Genomic DNA, 22,892 nt, shown 5'->3' with positions numbered 1-22,892 from the left:
GAACCAACAGTGACAGGAAGGAAACTGGACTCATGTTCCAATGATTTGGAATAAAAGGAAGAAATAAACATCCAACCAGAACAGAATGAAGAAACAAGAATTCAGGGGAAAACAAATGAAGAGAGGCTTAGGAACCTCTGAGACAACTTTAAATGTTCCAGTATTTGTATTATAGGGGTGCCAGAAGGAGAAGAAAAACAGCAAGAAATTGAAAACTTATTTGAACAAATACTGAAGGAAAACTTTCCCAGTCTGGTGAAGGAAATAGACTTCCAGGAAGTCCAGAAAGATCAGAGAGTCCCAAAGAGTTTGGACCCAAAGAGGAACGCACCAAGGCACATCATCATTAAGTTATCCAAGATTAAAGATAAACAGAGGATCTTAAAAGCAGCAAGAGTAAAGGACAGTTACCCACAAAGGAGTTTCCATAAGACTATCAGCTGATTTCTCAAAAGAAGCCTTGCTGGCAAGAGAGGGCTGGAAAGAAGTATTCCAAGTGATGAAAAGCAAGGACCTACATCCAAGATTACTCTATCCTGCAAAGCTTTCATTTAGAATGGAAGGGCAGATAAAGTGCTTCCCAGATAAGGTAGTTAAAGCAGTTCATCATCACCAAGTTCTTATTATATGAAATGTTAAAGGGACTCATCTAAGAAATTGAAGAAGATCAAAAACCTATGAACATTGAAAAGATAACAAACTCACAACTATCAACAAATGAACCTAAAACAAAAAGAAAAACAACAAAAACTAAGCAAACATCTAGAACAGCAACAGAATCAGAGAAATGGACATTACATGGAGGGTTTTCAGTGGGAAGGGAGAAGGGAGGAATAGAGTGGAAAAGGTACAGTTAAGTAGAAGCATAATTGGTAGGCTTAAAATAGATGGAAAGAGGGCAAAATGGTACAGGAAAGAGAGAACTCAAAGAACTTATATGTACAACTGTTGGACATAAACTAAGGCGAGGGCAATGTTGGAGGGTTTGGCAGTGCAGGGTGAAGGTGGGATAAAGGGGGGAAATTGGGAAAAGTGTAATAGCGTAATCACTGAAATACACTTTAAAAAGAATTACACAAAGGAATGTATTAATCAGTTTTGTCATCAAGCAACACTCAACACCACAGTGGTTAAAAATAATGAAAGTTTATTCCTCATCAGAGTATGGGTAGGCTGTGGAGAGTCTGTGGCTTTGACTCAGCTGTTCTTTGCCCAGTGGATGTCTTCACTTGGGACAGGGGCTGGTGGAACAGATCCTATGTGACAGGTCCATTCACATGACAGAGGAAAAGAGGAAGAGAAAAGGTGGAATCTCACATTGCCTCTTACAGCTTCTTCTTAGGCATTCTCTGCATGCATTCTACCACCCACCCTCCTACCCCCCAGTACCCCAAATCAGAGGCAAACAGTAGTGGTTCGTTCTTATCCCCCTTGAGGCACATTCAGGACTCAAAAACATGGGTGGGGATGTACAGACCTCCAGAGGGAATGAGGCAGGGAATCAGTAACTTTGAAAAAAAGAAACCAGTTCTACTTGGAGCAGAAACAGACACACAAGCACCAAAAGTTTATGAGATAGATGTTGTAGACTTGCAACAAGGAAGATAACAAGAGATGGAATAATTTGATTCACCAAGAAACATCAGCTTTGCAGATGCTCCCAAGAGTGGAACAGGTGGAAGAATTTACAAAACCTTACTGTGGCTATTTGGAGCCAGTGTGAGAAGGTCAGAGGTCAGAGGTCATATCACGGAGTTCATCATAGCACAGAATGGTGGCTACTCAAGCACCCTGCTCCCTGTGAGGGGTCCTATGAGCAGGTCCACCTTCGAGATCACAGCTCTCTCTCTCAGGGTCAGGTCCATGCTGGACTCACTTCCTGTCCCTACAGATTCTCTGTGTCACAATGAGCTTAGTAAATGCAGAACTGGGACATAGTCACATCTGCTCAGTGCCAATAATTTTCCATCAGCTATAAAATGTGACTAACTTCTCTCACCAACTCCAAAACATAGCTGGAAGTTCCCTGCCTATATGTAAATAAGGAACCAAGTGCCTAAAAGTGTCATTACTTGTCATAAAAGAAATATTCAAGAGGCATGTGTGAACTTGAGTATTCATAAGCTGAACTACTGAGTCCAACCCATGACAGTGTAAGGCCAGACCCGCGGTATATGAGAAGATTCTTTTTGAAGAGCCAAAAATCTACTTATCCTGGAATCTGACACTGGACCTCAGCCTTGGTAGTCAGAGTGGTCACACACCAGGACCTGCAGCATCAATATTAAGTAGGAGCTGGTTACAAGTGCAGAATCTCTGCACTTGTGCAGAATCACCAGAGAAGGATAAGATTTTGTGGGAGTGGCAGGAAATTTTTCTTTCTTTCCAGACCAGGGTCCCATGGGGAAAGAATGTGCTCACAGGTGGGAGTAACAGGGAGTCACACCAGACCTGCCCATCAAAATCTACATCTGAACAAGATCTCAAATATGTATGTCCATTGATACTGGAGAGGTTCTGGTCCTGAATAGTATCTCTCATCTCTGAACTGTGGATACACATCTGCTAGATACCTCTTTGCAGTAGGGCAGTCCATGCATTGTAAGACATTGAGAGGCAGCCCTGCCCTCAATCCACTAGGTACCAGTAGCACTTCCCTAGTTGCTGACAACAAACAATTTCTCTAGATATTGTCAATTATTCCTTGGTGGCAAAATCTTTCCAGTTGAGACCCACTGGCCTGGACTAGAAGCATCTTGAGGGAGTTCCAAACAAATTCAATCTCTTTCTCAGTTCAAAACTTAGGGGAGATACTACACCCTCTGAGCCTCATTTCTGCAAATGTACAATAGATTTCATAATAGTACCAACCACACAGAATGGACATATGTAAAAATGAAATAATATAATCCACATAAGATTCTGAGCTCAGTCCACAGTGCATAAAAAGATCTAAATATATCTTATAATGTAACATTTTTAGTAGAAGGAGTAAATGATAGCTCTAAATTAGAGTTATAAGCATGTATCTCTTAATTGATTTGTCAGAAGTCAGATAAAGTCAAGAATTATAGTACATTTGTTTTGTGGCAAAGGAACACATCTCTCTTGTTGAAGAATGGTTAGCAATTTTCTGAAAATATCAGAAGCTGTTCTCACCATAAGTCAACACTGTGGAAGTCCAGGTCAAGACAGACTCCTGAGTGGTACATGTGGAGAAAATATTAACTTAAGGTTAGGATAAGGTTGAAGGAGATTAGACCTCTGGGAGGCAGCTGAGTCCATAGAGAAGGAATAACAAAAACTAGATTCATCTGACCTCTAATATGGTCTACAGGGAACAGTGAATCAGCAGGAAATTTTTCTTTCTTTCCAGACCAGGGTCCCATGGGGAAAGAATGTGCTCAGAGGTGGGAGTAACAGTGAAAACAGTGCCTAATGAGCAGATAAAGGGAGCTGAAAATATCTTCTCAGTTGCAGACCCTTAGCGTGTGCACCTTGAACTGGACAGAACATGACTGTTGCTTTGGGATTTCTAAGTCTGGCTGGAGACCAACACTTTACTCTTTCCTTCTGTCTTCTCTGGGGACAGAGCTTTGGTCTCCATCACCAATGATCCAGACAGGAATTCAGACTTCCACACAAAGAATTTCCACTCAGACACCCCATCCAGGTGAGTCCGAAAGCCCAGTAGCTAGCTACTTCAGGAAAGATTTCTAGAGATTGGAACCTGAGAACTTATACCAGAAGTCACCCAAGAGCCAAACCAGCCTAACTCACAACTGAGAGATTGCCATCTTTCTGTGCTGCACGAATTAATTTTTAACTAATTACTTTAATATGTTACAAAGAGAAGTGTCTGTTGGACTCAGCAACACAAGGAGTAAATACAAGAGTAATTGTTGACAATCAAGAGATAAGAGTGGAAGTCCAGATGGATGAAATGGAGGAAGAAAATGGAGGCATAAAGTGTTTTAATAAAATTAGAACATATTAGAGGAATTTTGCAGTTAAGGGCAGTGGGAAAATAGAGTAACAGGCATTTTTCCAACTTTTTAAGATAGGTTGCATTTGAAACTGTTTTGTATTTATTAGAAAGGTCCAGACCCCTGGACGTAGATATTGCCTCACAATAGCAGGTCCTGAGACACACCTTTCAGAGTACCATCGTTCACATTGGGATCCACATGAAAAATTACATTTACTATGTGAATGAGCATTACTTTGCAAGACTTTATTACCAAGAGGTGGTGAAGCAATGGCAATATTTGTGATATTGGAGAAAAAATTAGCCAAATCTCATCACCAGTGATAACCATTCATTTAGTAACAGGGAGGAACTGTGCCAAGCTTTTAAGAAGAATATAAACATGTAATGATGAATTTAGGATCATTCTGTTGTCTCTCTAAGTTCAAGCAGCTAACATGTGGTTGGTAGATAAAGATTTGAAACTGAGACTCGGTTTTCTGATTCAAGAAACTTTGGGTCTAAAATTATTTAGAAAAGTCTCACCAATTATCTCTTTAGTCCTCATATTGTTGTACATTACATATTTTCTGTTGTAAATTGTGTATTTATTCCCTTAGCTTATTGGTCTAGTGGATGTTCAATCAGAAACATGTCTTGACACCATAAAGACAGAGCTCTTTTCTCTTTTGGGTGATTTTTTTTTTTTTTTTTTTTTTTTTTTTGCTGTTTGATCAGGTTATTCTGGGTGTCAAGGGGCTAGAACTGTGATTGGAATGCTGCCAAAACCAGGGAGCTTTGTGCTCATATCAGTTGCTCCGGGGCCCTCTGATCTCCTGGATCTCATTTTACTCCATGTCTATTTCTCTCCTCTCTCACTTTCCCCCAAACGCCTCATAATTTTTTAATACAGGACGCAAAAATAATCTCCTTAAAATAAATTTCCATGTTTACATGTTCTCAGGAGGCTTACCAGCTTGTTGGGAAATATTCCTACATTCTTTATAATAAAGATAATTTGATATTAAAAACTCCCTTGGTTTATATCATTCCCTTCCCAATTATTACAGCTGTATGTGAGGAGAGCAAGGAGTCATGGGGCCTCAGGAGGTCACAGTGTGCTGTGTGTTGCATGTGTGTGCACACACGCATATTTTGTGGGGCACAAGTGTTTAGATTACACTGTGGGCAGTGTTACCTAAGCGCATGTACTCCAAAATGTGGCCCTTTAGAAACAGACACTATAATCTTAAACAAAAGATGGAAATAAGGAAAATAACAATTCTATTCATGGGAATCCTTTGAAACAAAATGTAAAATAAAAAAGAACAACATGAAGGAGAGGGACAACCTATGTCTTGATTACAGCAGCAGCACCAGCAGCAGCAGCAGCAAGACTACCTTGTTCCTCCACATCCTCTGACACCATCCCTCATCACTCTCCCTCTTCCTCATCCCCCTTCACACTCTGACTTCCCAAGAACCATATGATTTCACTCATACGTGGGATATAAAACTGTAGCAACAAATGAACAAACAAACAAACAAAAAAACTCATGCATAGAGACAATGATATGGCTGTTACCAAAGGGAAGAGGGGTGAGAGGGTAGTAAAGAGTAGAGGGAGTCACATACAAGGTGACAGAGGAACATCTGGCTTTGGGTGGTGGGCTCACATGCAATAAACAGATGGTATGTCATAGAATTATACATAAAACCATATACTTTGATTTATTTTAAATTAAATTTATTGGGATGACATTAGTTAATATAATTTTATTTATCTATGTAACCACAATAAATTTAATTAAAAGATAAACTTTGGGTATCCAAAACAGATGATATAGTATATATTTTATATTTGCTAATTTATATTATCTCTCCATCATTGGATTGCAGAAAAACTTTGTTTCTCAGCATTCTATACTTTTACCCTAGAAGATGGTCAGTACTGAACATAAATTCCTCAAGTGCATGAAAGACTTTTGCATTATGACTATATACAACATGACCTCTTGGGAATAAGACTAAGTGTGGGACAAGAATTCCTAATCACAGATATCATATCAGATTCTTTAAAGACTATATGCTCAAGTTAAATATAAATGTATAATTTCTTAACTGAAAAACATAAATCATAGCATTTCACTATGGTAATACCTACATGTGTAAAAATGAATCATTTTATTTCTCTTCCTAGTTGCGAGCACAACCACATGGTACAAGGCAATGATTCACAAATTTCAGAGTTTCTTCTCCTGGGATTATCAGAGGCATCAAAACTGCAGCCCATTCTATTTGGGCTGTTCCTCTCCATGTACTTGATCACTGTATTGGGAAACCTGCTCATCATCCTGGCTGTCAGCTCAGACTCCCACCTCCACACCCCCATGTATTTCTTCCTCTCCAACCTGTCCTTGGTAGACATCTGTTTCACCTCCACCACCATCCCAAAGATGCTGGTGAATATCCAGACACAGAGCAAAGCCATCACCTATGCAGGCTGCATTACCCAGATGTATTTTTTTATACTGTTTGCAGGGTTGGATGTCTTTCTCTTGACTGTGATGGCCTATGATCGGTATGTGGCCATCTGTCACCCCCTGCACTACACAGTTATCATGAACCCCCAGTTCTGTGGACTGCTGGTTCTGATGTCCTGGATCATATGTATTCTCAATTCCTTGTTAGAAAGCTTAATGGTGTTGCAGCTGTCCTTCTGTCCAGATTTGGAAATCCCCCACTTTTTTTGTGAACTCAAACAGGTTGTCCAACTTGCCTGTTCCAACACCTTTCTTAATGACCTGGTGATGTATCTTGGAGTTGGACTGCTGGGTGGTGCTCCTTTGGCTGGGATCATATATTCTTACTCTAAGATACTGCTCTCCATACATGGAATGTCGTCAATTCAGGGAAAGTATAAAGCATTTTCTACTTGTGCGTCTCATCTCTCGGTTGTGTCCTTATTTTATTGCACAAGTGCAGGAGTGTACTTTAGCTCTGCTCCTACCCACAGCTCACTCTCAAGTGCAACAGCCTCAGTGATGTACACCGTGGTCACACCCATGCTGAACCCCTTCATCTACAGCCTCAGGAACAAAGACATAAAGGGGGCTCTGAAAAGATTCTTTGGGATGGCAGCTATGAAAAGACCAATCATCCCGGGGATGAAAAAGTTCCCATGACTGGTCATAATGTTGAAAACATTAGAGCCAGAAATTGCTATTCTCTGATTAGACTGAAAAGAGCATACTTCCTATTTAATGCCTGGAATTTCCATTTATTTGATTTGAGATTCCCTATACAATTAAAAACTCACTTGATTGAGCTTCCTGCTCTGTCTGATATATGGACAGTTTTTCATTTTTAAATTTTCCTACTCATTCCAAGTTTTTCCCAAAGTTGGATGAAAAATATTTGGACATTTCCATTTATTTTATAAGGTAAATTGGATTTATTAAAACTATAAACAAAGCAACAAACAACAAATGTTGGAGAGGTTGTGGGGAAAAGGGGTCCCTAGTTCACTGTTGGTGGGATTGCAGACTGGTACAACCATTATGCAAAACAGTATGGAATTTTCTCAGAAAAATAAAAATCAACCTGCCTTTTGACCCAGCAATTCCACTGCTAGGATTATACCCCAAGAATCCTAAACTATCAATTTCAAAGAACCTATGCACCACAATGTTCATAGCAACACAATTTACAATAGCCAAGAGTTGGAAGCAACCTAGGTGCCCATCAGTAAATGAATGGATCAAAAAATTGTGGTACATATACACAATGGAATTCTATGGAGCAGAGAGAAAGAAGGAGCTACTACCCTTTTCAACAGCATGGATGGAACTGGAAAGCATTATGCTGAGTGAAATAGGCCAGGTGTTGAAAGACAAATACCATATGATCTCACCTTTAACAGGAAGCTAAACAACAAAACAAACGAGCAAGCAGAATAAAAACAAAGACACTGATAGAGAACAAGGGGACAGTGACCAGAGGGGAGAGGGTAGGGAATCTAAGGGGAAAAGGGGGGAGGGATTTGGAGGAACAAATATGAAGGACACAGGGATGAGAACTAAGGGGGGTGGAAATGAGAGGGAGGTGGGGAGCACGGGACCAAGGGGGTGCTGGGATGGAAGAAATAGACAAAAAACTGTACTTGAAAAATAACTAAAATTTTTTAAAAAACCAAAAACCTATTTTTTTCTGAAATGATACCTAACTTCCCAAGTAAATTTTCTATAGTATCCCTGAAAGCATTGTCATGAGTTATATTACTGACATGGAAAAAAAACTACACTTGGCAACTATGGGCACTTATAAAATTTTATTGAAGAAGAAAATTTGAAAACAAAGCTGTCACTTTGATTTTGTCATTCTTTTCTACATCATCTTCACTATCCTTAGATGTTCTTCCTGATAATGTCAACTGCAACATGCTATTGAGTTTTATAACTAGTCTGCTAGTGTATTTTTTCAGCCTGATGTCCTCACTGCCTATATAAGCACTAACAAAAATTGATTATCACACATATATTGAAAGTGGAGTGTACACTGAAAGACAAATTTGAATAGAGAGATTGACCTAATATGGTCTTAGTCTCAGAGACAACTTCGAAAATGAGGAAGCAAATTTTTTCTTTCTTTTTAAAATTTTTATTGATTATGCCATTGCAGTTGTTCTATTCCCCCCTTCATTCCCCTCCACCCTGCATCCTCCCACCCCCACCATTTCACCCCTTTAGTTTATAACCATGTGTCTCAAGTTCTTTAGATTCTATAGTTCCCATACTATTCTTGCCCTCCCCCTATCTATTTTCTACCTACCATCTATGCTACTTATTTTCTGTACCCTCTTCCCCCTTCTCCTCCTCCCACTCCCCTGTTGCTAACCCTCCATGAGATCTCCATTTCTATGTGTCCGTTCCTGATCTAGCTGTCCTTTTAGTTTGCTTTTGTTTTAGGTGTGGTTGTTAATAACTGTGAGTTTGCTGTCCTTTCTCTGTTCATCTTTTTTGTCTTCTTTTTCTTAGATAAGCCCCTTTAACATTTCATATAATAAGGGCTTGGTGATAATGAACTCCTTGAATTTGATCTTATCTGAGAAGCACTTTATCTGTTCTTCCTTTCTAAATGAAAGCTTTGCTGGATAGAGCAATCTTGGTTGTAGGTCTTTGGATTTCATGACTTGCAATACCTCTTTCCAGCCCCTTCTTGCCTGTAAGGTCTCTTTTGAGAAATCAGCTGAGAGTCTGATGGGAACTCCTTTGTAGGTAACTGTGCCCTTCTCTCTTGCTGCTTCTAGGATTCTCTCCTTCATTTTAATCTTGGCTAATATAATTATGATATGCCTTGGTGTGTTCCTTTTTGGGTCCAACTTCTTTGGGACTCCCTGAGCTTCCTGGATTTCCTGGAAGTCTATTTCCTTTGCCAGATTGGGGAAGTTCTCCTTTATTATTTGTTCAAATAAGTTTTCCACTGGTGGCTGTTCCTCTTCCCCTTCTGGTACGCCTAAAATTCAGATGTTGGAGCATTTAAAGATGTCCTGGAGGTTCCTAAGTCTCTCCTAATTTTTTTGAATTCTTGTTTCTTCATATTTTCCAGTTTGCTCATTTTTTTCTTCCTTCTGTTCTGCTCCCTTGATTTGAGTCCTAGTTTCTTTTCCATCACTGTTGTTTTCCTGTGCAATTCCCTTCATTTAAATTAGTTTAGCCTTCATATGTTCCTCTAATTTATGACTAAAATCAACCAGTTCTGTGAGCATCCTGATCACCGGTGTTTTGAACTGTGCATCTGTAAGTTTTGCTATTTCTTTGTCGCTTAGAGTTATGGGTTCTGGGGCTTTGAGATCTTCTTGAGCCATTTTTCATCTGTTCATGCCCATTAAGTATGAGGAGCAGAACCTTAGGTGTTCACCAGGGTAGGGCTGCTCAGGTCACTGGGTTGTGACGCTGTATGTAGGGACATGGTCAGAGTGGGGCAATGGCAGCCCCCTCTGCTGCCTCCCACTGCTGGGGCCTGCTGGGTACTTTCTCACTGCCCACTCCCTCACCAGTCTATCTGTGCACGAATGTGTGACCATTGTCAACCTACAGCCCTGCACCCTCGCCAGGTCCGCCGGTTGCTCACTGGGTCACTCACTGGGTCTGCCAGTTGCAACCCCACACCTGGGATCCATGCGCCTGAGTTTGTCTGACCAAGTTTTCCCGTGCAACCCTGCTCCACCAGCTGCTGGCTTCGCCCCTCTTACCAGTCAGGCTGAAGAATTCGTTGTTATCAGATTTCCGAAAAGTTCAATTTTCTGTGTTCTGGCTGTGTTTTCTGTTGCTAATATTTTGTTGTCTCTAAACTTGGTTGTGTGGGGAAGCGTGGCGTCTCCACCTATGCCTCCATCTTGGCGGAAGTCCTAGGAAGCAAATTTTTTAACCACACATTTGATTACTATGAAGATTTTTCTTTTCTATACTGTACATGTTTTCACTGAAGTATGGAAGACTGGTGTACATGTACAAGGCCTCCAAAATTTTAAAAAGCACTTCACCTTCTCACACAACCAAGTTTAAAAACAACAAAGTTTTAGCAACAAAAAACGCAGCCAAACCACAGAAAATTGAACTACACGGAAGTCTGACAACAATGAACCCGTCAGCCAAATCAGTAAGAGGGGCAGAGCCAGCAGCAGAGCAGGGTCAGGCAGGAAAGATCCATCAGAGAGACCCAGGCACAAACAACCCAGGTGCACCAGCAGCCGTGGGCGGATCCCAGGTGTGGAGAAGCGGGTGGACCCACTGAGGGTGCAAGGCAGCGGACACACTGAGGGCGGACTGTGGTCACACACTGGCGTGCAGATAAACTGGTGAAGGAGCTGGCAGTGGTGAGACGAACCATGCAGGCCCCAGCTGGGGAGAGCAGCAGAGAGAACCACCATTGTCCCTCTCTGACCCCGCCCCCACATATAACCTCACAAATCAGCGACCTGGGTAGCCCCACCCTGGTGAACATCTAAGGCTCCACTCCTCATACTTAACAGGCAAGAACAGATCAAAACATGGCTCAAGAACAACTCAAAGCCCCAGAGGCGATAAATCTAAGCAATGAAGAAATAGCCACACTTTCAGATACACAGTTCAAAATACTGGTGATCAGGATGCTCACAGAACTGGTTGATTTTAGTCATAAATTAGAGGAACATATGAAGGCTAAACTAATTTAAATGAAGGGAAATACACAGGAAACCAATAGTAATGGAAAGGAAACTGGGACTCAAATCAAAGGAGTGGACCAGAAGGAGGACAAAAATGACCAAACAAAAAAGGATGAAGAAACAAGAATTCAAAAAAATGAGGAGAGGCTTAGGAACCTTCAGGACATCCTTAAATGCTCCAACATACAAATTATAGGGGTACCAGAGGAGAAGAGGAACAGCCACCAGTGGAAAACTTATTTGAACAAATAATAAAGGAGAACTTCCCCAATCTGGCAAAGGAAATAGACTTCCAGGAAATCCAGGAAGCTCACAGAGTCCCAAAGAAGTTGGACCCAAGAAGGAACACACCAAGGCATATCATAATTATATTAGCCAAGATTAAAATGAAGGAGAGAATCCTAGAAGCAGCAAGAGAGAAGGGCACAGTTACCTACAAAGGAGTTCCCATCAGATTGTCAGCAGATTTTTTAAAAGAGACCTTACAGGCAAGAAGGGGCTGCAAAGAAGTATTCCAAGTCATGAAATCCAATGACCTACAGCCAAGATTGATCTATCCAGCAAAGCTTTCATTTAGAATGGAAGAACAGATAAAGTGCTTCTCAGATAAGATCAAATTCAAGGAGTTCATTATCACCAAGCCCTTATTATATGAAATGTTAAAGGGGCTTATCTAAGAAAAAGAAAATAAAAAAGATGAACAGTGAAAGGACAGCAAACTCACAGTTATTAACAACCACTCCTAAAACAAAAGCAAACTAAGAAGACAGCTAAATCAGGAGCAGAACCATAGAAATGAAGATCACATGGAGGGTTAGCAACAGGGGAGTGGAAGAAGGAGAAGGGGGGAGAAGGCACAGAAAATAAGTAGCATAGATGGTAGGTAGAAAATAGATAGGGGGAGGGCAAGAATAGTATGGGAACTACAGAATCTAAAGAACTTGAGACACATGGTCATAAACTAAAGGGGGAAATGATGGGGGAGGGGGTGCGCTGGGTGGAGGGGAATGAGGGGGGAAATAGAACAACTGTAATGGCATAGTTAATAAAATATATTTTAAGAAAAGAATTTTAAAAACAACATAATATTAATTTCAGGTGTATACAATCATGATTAGACCTTTACATGACTTCACTGATCCCACTTCTGGGTATTTATCTGAATAAATTTTAAAAATTATTCTAAAAGATGTATGCATCCCTATGTTGCATATATCTTTCACTGCAGCATTGTGTACAATAGCCAAGTTATAGATGCAGCCTATATATCCATTAATAGATGAAGGGATAAAGAGGTGGTACATATTTACAATGAAATATTATTACTAAGCCTTAAAAAAGAATGAAATTTGTGACAACATGGGTATTATCATGCTAAGTGAAGTATGTGAGACAGAGAAATACAAGGGTTTTTTTTCTACTTAGGTGAAGAATTGGTTAGCATGCTTATAGTTTTTTCATTGAATTATCTTCCTGTTTCTGCTTTAAAACCTACAGTGTTGTATATAAGATATGATTTCAATGCTCTGAATGAAATTTCTCCTCTTGTCTAAATTTTGTGATGACCATGAAATGGACAATGAATAACAATATTGACATTATTTATATATATGAGTAATGTATATGAATAATATATTATATGTGAATGATATATATTGAATAATATATATTATATATGAATAGTATATGTATATTCATATATGTATGTGTATATATATGTCTTCATCATCAAAGGATTACTAGAGTTTGAATTCCTATTCATTCTAGTGATTCAGGCAACAACTTTTGTGAAAAGGGGCATGTCCTTTCACCTTCCCCTGGGTACCTGGAAGTGAACCTCAATGGAGTTACTTTTTAATACAGTTCTCTGAAATAAGTTCCCATAACAGAATAATCATGAATGCTATCTCCAAATGTCTGTGCGAATGCCTAGAATGGGAAAGAGCATATTATTATATAATAATCGATCTCAGTTGTATTTTCTTTTATTACTGTATCAGTTAGCTATCGCTCCATAACAAGCTGTCCTAAAAGCACATACTTTAATATAATGCCTTTATAATCAAATGGGATTGTATGGTGTGGAGTTTTTCTCATCTCTCTGAGCTCACCTGAGTCTGTATTCAGATGTGAGTCACTATATTGTGTTTCTAAAGCTTTTTCATGATGTCTTGTTAATTTGTATTGCACTTATTTCTTCAACAAATATATGATGTTTACTCTATTTATATGTGTGTATTGATCTTACAGGTTATTTAAAATAGTTTATGAAATTTGAATTGTCTTAATTTAATATCACAGTTCCTATGTTTATATATGAAACCTTGCTTTCTTCTTAGTTATAAAGTATAATTCCCACCACCACCTGGTGTGACTCAGCTACCTGTGCTCTTGATGTGAACATGAGTTCAGATATATTTTCAGAAAGCAAAATATAACCAAAGACATTGAAATTAAGAACAAACTGACAGTAACCAGAAGGGAGGTGGGAGGGGATAATGGGGGAAAAAGTGAAGGGTTTACAGGAATAACTCTAAAGGACACATGGAAAAAAACAAGAGGGGGTGAAAACAGGGGAGGGAGGTTGGGAAGGCTGGGGTAGGGGTTGGGAGGGATGGAGGAAAAGGCAGAAAACTGTACTTTAACAACAATAAAAATCAAAAGTATTTAAAAGAAGAAAAAGAAAATGATTATATCAATAAAAAAATTAACCTTAATTCAATCAAATTTTGTAAAGAATAAGTAAAATGTTGAGTATAGTTTGTTGAATCTAAAGAAAATGTTCAAGAGTGAGGAGTGTGTGTGCAGTTGTAAATAGCTTTCTTTCTTTTTAAAATTATTTTTAATTGATTTTGCTGTTATACTTATCACAATTTTCTCCATTTCCCCCTCTCCATCAAGCACTCCCACTCCTGTAGGCATTTCCTCCACCATTGTTCATGTTCATGGACCATGTGCATAAGTTCTTTGGCTACTCCATTTTCTATACTGTACTTTACATCACCATGGCTATTCTGTAACTACCTATTTGTACTTGATCCTCTCACCTCTTCACTCATTCCCTAACATCACCAACACATCTGACAACCATCAAAATGTTTCCCATAGCCATGACTCTGTGTTTGTTTTTCTTGTTTGCTTAGTATGTTTTTTAAAAGTAGGTGTTGATATATATTTATTGCCATTTTATTTTTTCTGGTTTTGATCTTTTTTTTCTTAAATAAGTATCCTTAACATTTCATGTAATAATGGTTTGGTAATGACAAAATTCTTTAGCTTTTTTCTTATCTGTGAAGTTCTTTATCTGTCCTTCAATTACAAATGATAGCTTTGCTGAGTAGAGCAATCCTGGCTATAGGTCCCTGCTTTTTATGACTGAATAAATCTTGCCAATCCCTTCTAGCCTGAAAAGTTTCTTTCGAGAAGTCAGCTGACAGTCTCCATAGGTAACTAATGGCTTTTCTCTTGCTTGTCTTAAGATTCTCTCTTTATCTTTAACCATTGGAATTTAGGTTTTTTATTGTTTTGTAAATTGTATTTTTACTTTGTTTTATTTTTTGTTATTGTTCAAGTACAGTTGTCTCCATTTTCATCCCACCACAACAGCATAAAGGAAAGAATAAACACATGGGATCTTATCAAAATAAAAAGCATCTGCACAGCTAAGAAAACATCAGCAAAATGAAAAGGGAAACAATCATATGGGAAAACATATTTGCCAGTGATATCTCAGACGAAGGTTTGATCTCCAAAATCTATAAAGAACTCACATGAGTCCACCCCAGGAAGACAAAAACCCAATCAAAAAAGGGGCAAAAGACTTAAACAGACACTTCTTTAAGAAGGACATGCAGAGGTTCAGAGACATATGAAAAGATCCTCAACATCACTAGCCATCAGAGAGATGCAAATTAAAACCACAATGAGATGCCACTTCACACAAGTGAGAATGGCCATCATAAACAAATCAACCAACAACAAGTGTTGGAGAGGCTGTGGAGCAAAAGGAAATATAGAGTATTTTTGGTGATAATGCAGACTGGTGCAGCCACTGTGCAAAACAGTATGGAATTTCATTAGTAACCTTTGGTATTTTAATTATGATGTGTCTTAGAGTGAGCCTGTTTGCATCCATTTTGTTTTGGTTTCTCTGTGCTTCTTGTACTTGCATGTCTATTTCATTCACCAAACAAGGGAAGTTTTCTTTAATTTTTTTTCAAATAGATTTCCAATTTGTTGTTCTTTCTCTTCTCATTCTGGTGCTCCTATTATGCAAACGTTGGAATACTTAAAGTTGTCCCACTGACTGCTTACACTCTTTTCTCTTTTTTGATTCTTTTTTCTTCTTGTTCTTTTGGGTTGCTTTTTTTCTTTTTTTGGTTTCCTTATGTTCCAAATAATTGATTTGATTCTCAGTTTCAACCACTCCACCATTGTTTCCCTGTAAATTGATCTTTATTTCAATTAGTGAATCCTTCATTTCTGACTGGATCTTTTTTATGCTGTTGAGGTCCTCATTATGTTTCTTGAACATTCTTATAACCAATGATTGGAACTGTGCATCTGACAGATTGCTTATCTCCATTTTGTTTAGCTCTTTTTCTGTAGTTTTTATCTGTTCTTTCATTTGGGCCATGGTTTTTTTTTTTTTTTGGTCCCCTCATTTTGGCAGCTTCCCTGTGTTTGTTTCTATGTGTTAGGTAGTGCTGCTATGACTCCCTGTCTGGGTAGCATGGTCCAATGTACTAGGTGCCCTTGAAAGTCCTTTGGCTCAGCCACCCCTATCACTTAAGCCGGGTCTCAAGGTGTGCCCTCCAGGTGGGCTGAATACACCCTCCTCTTATAACTGAGCCTTGATTGATGGCAGGTCACTGGGAGGAGATTACCAAGGCCAGTCAGCTGCAAATCTGGCAGTGACCATTGACCAGAAATCTCTGCCCTCTGTGGAGGATCAGTTGTTCAGGAGTAGGGTGGTGGTCTGCAGCTGTCTACTGGGTGTGCAGGCTCTGGGATTTCCCAGGTGATGCAGGCCAAGGTCAACCCACACCTGTGTTCTGTCCAGGGCCCACCCTGCATAAGCTATAAAACAGTCTGAGATGGCTGCTACTGGTGCTGGTCTTGGAGATTCCCAGGGGAAGTCTAAGTGTAAATCTAGGCAGGTTGCTGCTAGTGCCAGGCCTGGGGCCACTTAGTGAGAGTTACGGAGGCTGGGGGCTCATTGAGTCCAGCAGTTGCTTGTTTGATAGGATTTAGGAGGTTGTGAAGCACGAGGAAAGACCAGCCATTTATATGTAAAAGTCATGATTAACAGTTTGGGTGGGCCCAAAAGTTGGATGGGATGGAGTCTCAGGGGATTCCCAGGGCAGGGCAAACAGTATTAGCCAGGTTGATGGAGTCTCAGATATGGCACCATCCTGCTGGCTCTGTGGCTTCTTAGAGGGGAAAGCTCAGAAAGGGACAATGGCCTCTGCTTGCCTTTTTGTCTGAGAGGAAACTACCCCAGCTCTTGCCTCAATGCCAGACACTTCAGTTCCTCCCCTATGTCACTGGTGTCCCTCAAGCTGCTACTTTAGTACTAGAGCTCAGAGGTAGTGAATGTGAGTAAGTCTGTGTGTGGGTCCTTCAAGGGAAACTGCTTGGGACTCCAGAGGTTTCTTCTACCAACTGAATCTCTGCTGGTCTTTGCCACCAAAAGTTATGGGAACTTGTCTTCCTTGCACTAGAACATGGCCTGGGGGATGTGGTGTGGCGCTGGGACTGCTCACTCCTGAGATATCGCTCCTGAATTTTTATCCAGCACATGTGAATGTGAGACCAGCCTGGTCCAAATCTTCACCACTTCTACTAGTCTGATGAATGGGGTTTCCTTAATTCCGTTGTTGTCAGACTTCCACTCAACTTGATTTCTGATGTTTCTGAGTGATGGCTGTTCTATATTTTAGTCGTAATTTTGATGTCATTTTGAAAGGAAGCAAGCTGTGTTTACCTATGCAACCATCTTGACCAGAATTCATATACATCTCACAAATAAACACGCTCGCACATATGTATGTACATGCACACAGACTCATTTATAATCCCATCTATTATGATGAAAGAAACCTTGAAAGAAATTTAGACAAAATAGAAATAAAAAGAAGAAAGATATGAGTTAACACAAAATAGAAAGAATTAGAAATCTTGACACAAAGATTAAGTAAAACATATGACCTTAACCTTAATGAATAACTTTTTTTCACTTTAAAGCTTCAAAGGCTTCAAGGTAAGGACCACATTTACATTTCTGTAATGGAAAATTCTTTGTACCACCTATGGGGCCAATTAACTCTAAATTAGCTGTAATTTGTTTCTATTTAATGTAGATTTCAACACAAAATACCTTTGCTCAAAGGAAGCTACCTGAATGATTCTGAGGCTTCAACTCAGTTCCTTGAAATGTATTTTATTGGGTCAATGTCTACATTAGTTTCCCATTCCTGTTTTTACAAATTACTACATTAGTGGCTTCAAACAACCAACTTTCTAACTTAGAGTTTTAGTGTTCAGATGCTTTAAATGAGTCTTAAAAAGCTTAGCTCAAAATGTCTGCAGGGCTTGGATTTTTCTGGGTGACCCAGGGGAGAATGCAATGTCTTCCCTTTCCTATTATAGTTTCCAGGGCCCCCTGCACTCCTTGGCCCATGGCCTGTCCTCAGTCCTCAATGTCAACAACAGAGCATCTACAAATGCCTCTCTGACATGAATTCTTCTGCTCCCTTTTACATTTAGAAGACCATTGTGAAGACATTTGACCAACTTGCAAAATCCGAACTAATCTTATTGTATGAAAAATAACTAGTCACTTTATTACATCTCTTAATATAGTTACGATTTTTGGATGGCTAACATATTTCAAAGTTCTCTGAATTAGCTTGTTGACATCTTTTGAGGCTTTTCTTCTGCCTACCACTAAGTCTTTCCAGTACAAATTATTATCTGTCTCTCTGGAGCTCTAATATAAAAAAATTAAACACAGAATTTACCTTCCTCTATGGAATGAGTTGAAAATTTATTTTTCAAAATAACATAAACAGAAGATTCCTGGTGCAGAATACCTAAAATTACCCTCCCCTAACTCTAAGAGAGGGCCATAGCCAGCTTCTCAAACTCTGCTCCTCAGAACAAGAAGATCTGCAGCTTCAACATCATCTGGGAGTTTGTCAGAAATGCAGCCTCTGGGCCCACTGGAGACAAGAATTTGCATTTGACATTCAAACTTTGGTGACTTCCAAAGTGTAGTGACTTGTATGCACAATGAAGTGGACAAGTACTGGTCTACAATAGGTGTTTCCACCTTATCACTGTTGACACTCGGGGCTGGATAATTCTGTGTATTGGGTGCGTTCCTGTGCATTGCAGGTGTTTAGCAGCCAATTCCAAACATCCCCAGGGCCAAAGTCATCTCTGTTTCAGAACCATTGACCCCGAATCTCCAAACTGGAAGTGTTCTGACTGGTTGCAATCAAAACTCCATCCCTTCCTTGGCTCATTCCTTTGACCACAATAATAAATCCCTCTGTGCCCCATTTCTGCATTGCATTGGAGAAAGTAGTTTCTCAATGCACTACTTCATAAGATGCATTTTCTGTGAAACATACACTTGACAGTTGTTACATAGTACTAAGCTGAGCTATGGTGCTTGAAATCTAAATGTATCTCTTATATTTAGTAAACATTTTATGATGAGGAACCAAATAGCAGCTCTTAACTTGTGATATAACTATGAAATTCCTAATCGTTTTGGCTGAACAATCATAAAGCCTAGGAGTATAGTGCCCAAGGTTTTATAGCAAAGTAACAAATATCTCCCCTTCCTAAAGAGGAAAATAGTGATTTTCTAGGGATAACAAGGGTGCATCTCACTGTAACTCAATGCTTTGAAGACCCAAAGACCAGTCAGACAAATTTCTCAGAATAAGACTGATTTTCAATTACAGTTTACTTTTAATATCTTTCTGCATTGGTTACAGGTATTCAGCACAATGGTCAGACAATCATAAACTTTATATACTGTTCTGGCCCCCATGCCCACCATGTCCTGCCTGGTATTTCCAGTACCCAAGTGGCCTCACACATAGTTATTACATATGATGAACTATGCTTCTTATGCTGTGCTTTACATTCCTGAGACTATTCTCTGACTGCCAATTTGTACTTCTAACTCTCTTTACCTTTTTCTCTCAGTCTCTCAAACCACTTCCCCTCTGGCAAGCACAAGCCCACTCTCTGCGTCTATGAGACTGTGCCCATTTTGTTTGTTTGTTTATTTTGTTCTTTAGATTCCACATACAAGTAGAATCATATGGTATTGTCTTTTTCTGACTGGCTTATTTCACTGAGCACGATACCATCCAGGTCCATCGATTCAGAAACTTTAACACAGAGTTGAGATTAGGTGCTGGGAAGTGTAGATAGATGTCAGGAAGCAGGGCAGTTAATGGAGAAGGACTTATCAAAACTGTACTCAGATGGCTTATTACATAGTCTCCTAGGAACAGAGGATCAGCAGGGAAACTCCCCATTCTGTCCATACCAGTGTCCCCAAGGGGAATTCTGTGCCTAGAAGTTAGAGTGCCAAGAAGGAAATGTGCTTAATTAGCAGACCTGGAGAGCTCTAAGTAGCCCCTGAACTGCATGCAGCATCTCAGCATGTGCAACCTTTGGATGGAGAAACGTGGCTGTTGCTCTTGGAGTCCTGAATCTGGCAGGGAGACCATTGGTTGACCACTCCTTGCTGTTTTGTCTGGGACAGTTTCAGTCTCTATCATCAACCACCCAGGGAAGATTTTGGACTCCCTCAGGGAAACCTTCTTGTCAGAGTTCCCATGCAGGTGAGTCTGAGAGCCCAGCAGACATGGCAGGAGAGGATCAGAGATACTAGAAACCAAGAACTCGACCCTGAAATCACCTGAGAACTCTTCCAACATAGCCCAGATAGATACCAGTGATCACTGTGGCTGCTGGCTGGCTTTACTAATAAATGAATGTTTATTCATGATGTGAAAAGGAAAGTGGACATCGTACTCAGAAATGTAGGTGTCTTTGTTGACAACTAGGTGGTTTTAATTGAAGAGATATTAAGAGAGGGAATTGGAGGGGTGTTCCCTCCAGTAGAAGTAGAACATAAGTTCAATGAACAGGAATAGACAGATAGGTTATTAGTTGTGGAGGAACAGACAGTGAAGTGGGGACATTTACAAATTTTATGATGGGGCCTAGTAGACTGTGTCTTTCTATGGATGAGAAAGATGTGGACCAAGGAAGACTGCAAATACACCCTGGCAATAGCAGTGCATGAGACAGGCATTTCACAGCATCTTCTGTCCCTCTGGCTATTGACATGAAAAGGCATTTATTTGGTAGGTGAAAACAAGTGTGTGATGAGATTCAGTTTACAATTATTTCATTACCTGTGAGACTGAGTAAGGAAATGTGTGGGTTTGTAAACTGCTTATGGGTACTACTGAAATTTTTCAGGGAAAATTTTTGCTTTCCATGTGTATTACTTTATCTATTTTAAATTGTTGTTGGACTATAATATTGTAATTTTCAGTATGTTGTGCACCTGAAAGTTCCTTGCTCTTCAATTGAGTTACCAGAGTGTTTTCATTCCTTTTCTGTTTCTTCATTTAAGTACATTTTTAGACAATATGACATCAGTTTCAGGTGTACATACAGTGACTTGCATCTATTCATTGCAATGCAATGATCACACAAATTGTAGTGATCACCTTTCACTGTGCAAGCTTATCACAATATTATTGACTACATTCCCTTAGTTTATTTTTGACACTAACTTTATTTGAGTTCTGATCACCCACTACCATCAGATTAGCCCCTTAGATTATTTTTTGATTGGATTCTTTCTAACAAAAAATTGGAGTTTTTTACACAATCTGTTTGTTTTTCATTTGTTCTTTTATGTATGTGTACATGCATTTTTGTAGAATGTATAAAGTTTACAAATTTTGTGTAGTCCAATCTATCAATCAATGATGCTGTATTCTCTCTATGGCTTTTTCAAAAGACATTTTTAAATTGAAGTATAATTTTTTGGTTTAAGTAATTGATTCATTAAATGTTCTTTTGATCACATAGAAAAAGGTCACATGTAAAGTTTTTGTAGTTCTTGTGCAAAAGAAAAAAATGAAAAGCGAAAAATTCATATAACTTTGAAAACTATAAACACTAATTTGAATACTCTTATGCATAAGAACCAATTAGCATGCAATGTTTGGGAATTAGAATAGACATAAAACATTTTATTAGTTTCAGGTGTACAACATAATATCATATTTTCATATGATACAAAATGATCTCCACGCTAAGTGTGTAGTTAACCTCTGTCACCACACAATGACAACATTTTCCTTTGATAAGGACTTTGAAACTCTCACCTCTAGCAACTTTCAAATACAGGACTCAGTATTATTAGCTTGAGTCACCATGCTGTGCTTTACATCACATCCATTGCCTTTTCACTTTTTCTTCTCTTACTGAAAAAAATTGAGGAATATACAAGAATTCTTCACATGTCCTTACCCAGAGACAGAATTCTAATGAGAAATGGTAGTAGGGATGTCCTAAAGGATACCAGACCACACACCATATATCACATTAATTTCTTGATTCTAAAATATAAATGGTAGTTTTTAAGCTAGGTTACTTATGCTTGCATGAATGAAAATGAGTCATGTACTTTACTTATATCCTGGTAGTCGACTGCAGTGGAAGTTGCAACTGCACATGGAAGCAGTGAATCTTACACAAATTTCAGACTTTCTTCTCCTGGGATTATCAGAGGCACCAGAACTGCAGCCCCTCCTATTTGGTCTGTTCCTCTGCATGTACCTGACCACTGTGTTGGGAAACCTGCTCATCATCCTGGCTGTCAGCTCAGACTCCCACCTCCACACACCCATGTACTTCTTCCTCTCCAACCTGTCCTTGACTGACATCTGTTTCACCTCCACTACCATCCCAAAGATGCTGGTGAACATCCAGACACAGAGCAAAGCCATCACCTATGCAGGCTGCATCACACAGATGTATTTTGTTCTATGCTTTGGTATGTTGGACCACTTCCTCCTCACTGCGATGGCCTATGACCGCTTTGTGGCCATCTGTCACCCCCTACAATACATGGTCATCATGAACCTTCGACTCTGTGGACTGCTGGTGTTGGTGTCCTGGATAACGAGTTCCTTTTATTCCTTGTTACAAAGCTTATTGGTATTACAACTATCCTTCTGTGCAGACTTGGAAATCCCTCACTTTTTCTGTGAAATCAATCAGATGAACCAACTTGCCAGTTCTGACACCTTTCTTAATGACATGTTAATGTATTTTTCAGTTCTTCTACTTGCTGGTGGTCCCCTGGCTGGGATCCTTTACTCTTACTCTAAAATTGTGACCTCCATATGTGCAATCCCATCAGCTCAGGGGAAGTATAAAGCATTTTCCACCTGTGCATCTCACCTCTCAGTTGTCTCCTTATTTTATGGTACAAGCCTAGGAGTGTATCTCAGCTCTGCTGGTACTCACAGCTCACAGTCAAGTGCAGTCACCTCAGTGATGTACACTGTGGTCACACCCATGCTGAACCCCTTCATCTACAGTCTCAGGAACAGAGACATAAAGGGGTCTCTGAGGAGATTAGTTGGGGTGACAGCTTTATAA

General features: G+C 39.5%; 2 protein-coding genes across 2 annotated transcripts; both read left to right on the top strand.

Annotated features, from left to right (window-relative positions):
• Positions 1–6,183: 6,183 nt before the first annotated feature.
• Positions 6,184–7,152, top strand: LOC119060111 (olfactory receptor 7A17-like). The gene has a single exon (XM_037159981.2). The coding sequence runs from the start codon at positions 6,184–6,186 to the stop codon at positions 7,150–7,152; it is 969 nt and encodes a 322-aa protein (XP_037015876.2).
• A 14,807-nt stretch (positions 7,153–21,959) lies between these two features.
• Positions 21,960–22,892, top strand: LOC119045342 (olfactory receptor 7A10-like). Its single transcript, XM_037140011.2, has one exon. The coding sequence runs from the start codon at positions 21,960–21,962 to the stop codon at positions 22,890–22,892; it is 933 nt and encodes a 310-aa protein (XP_036995906.2).

This window comes from Artibeus jamaicensis, unplaced genomic scaffold, assembly GCF_021234435.1.
Source record: "Artibeus jamaicensis isolate MK-2021 breed Jamaican fruit bat unplaced genomic scaffold, CSHL_Jam_final contig_477, whole genome shotgun sequence".
In the NCBI taxonomy this organism is placed as follows: Eukaryota; Metazoa; Chordata; class Mammalia; order Chiroptera; family Phyllostomidae; genus Artibeus; species Artibeus jamaicensis.
This window is presented reverse-complemented; position numbering and strand designations above follow the sequence as displayed.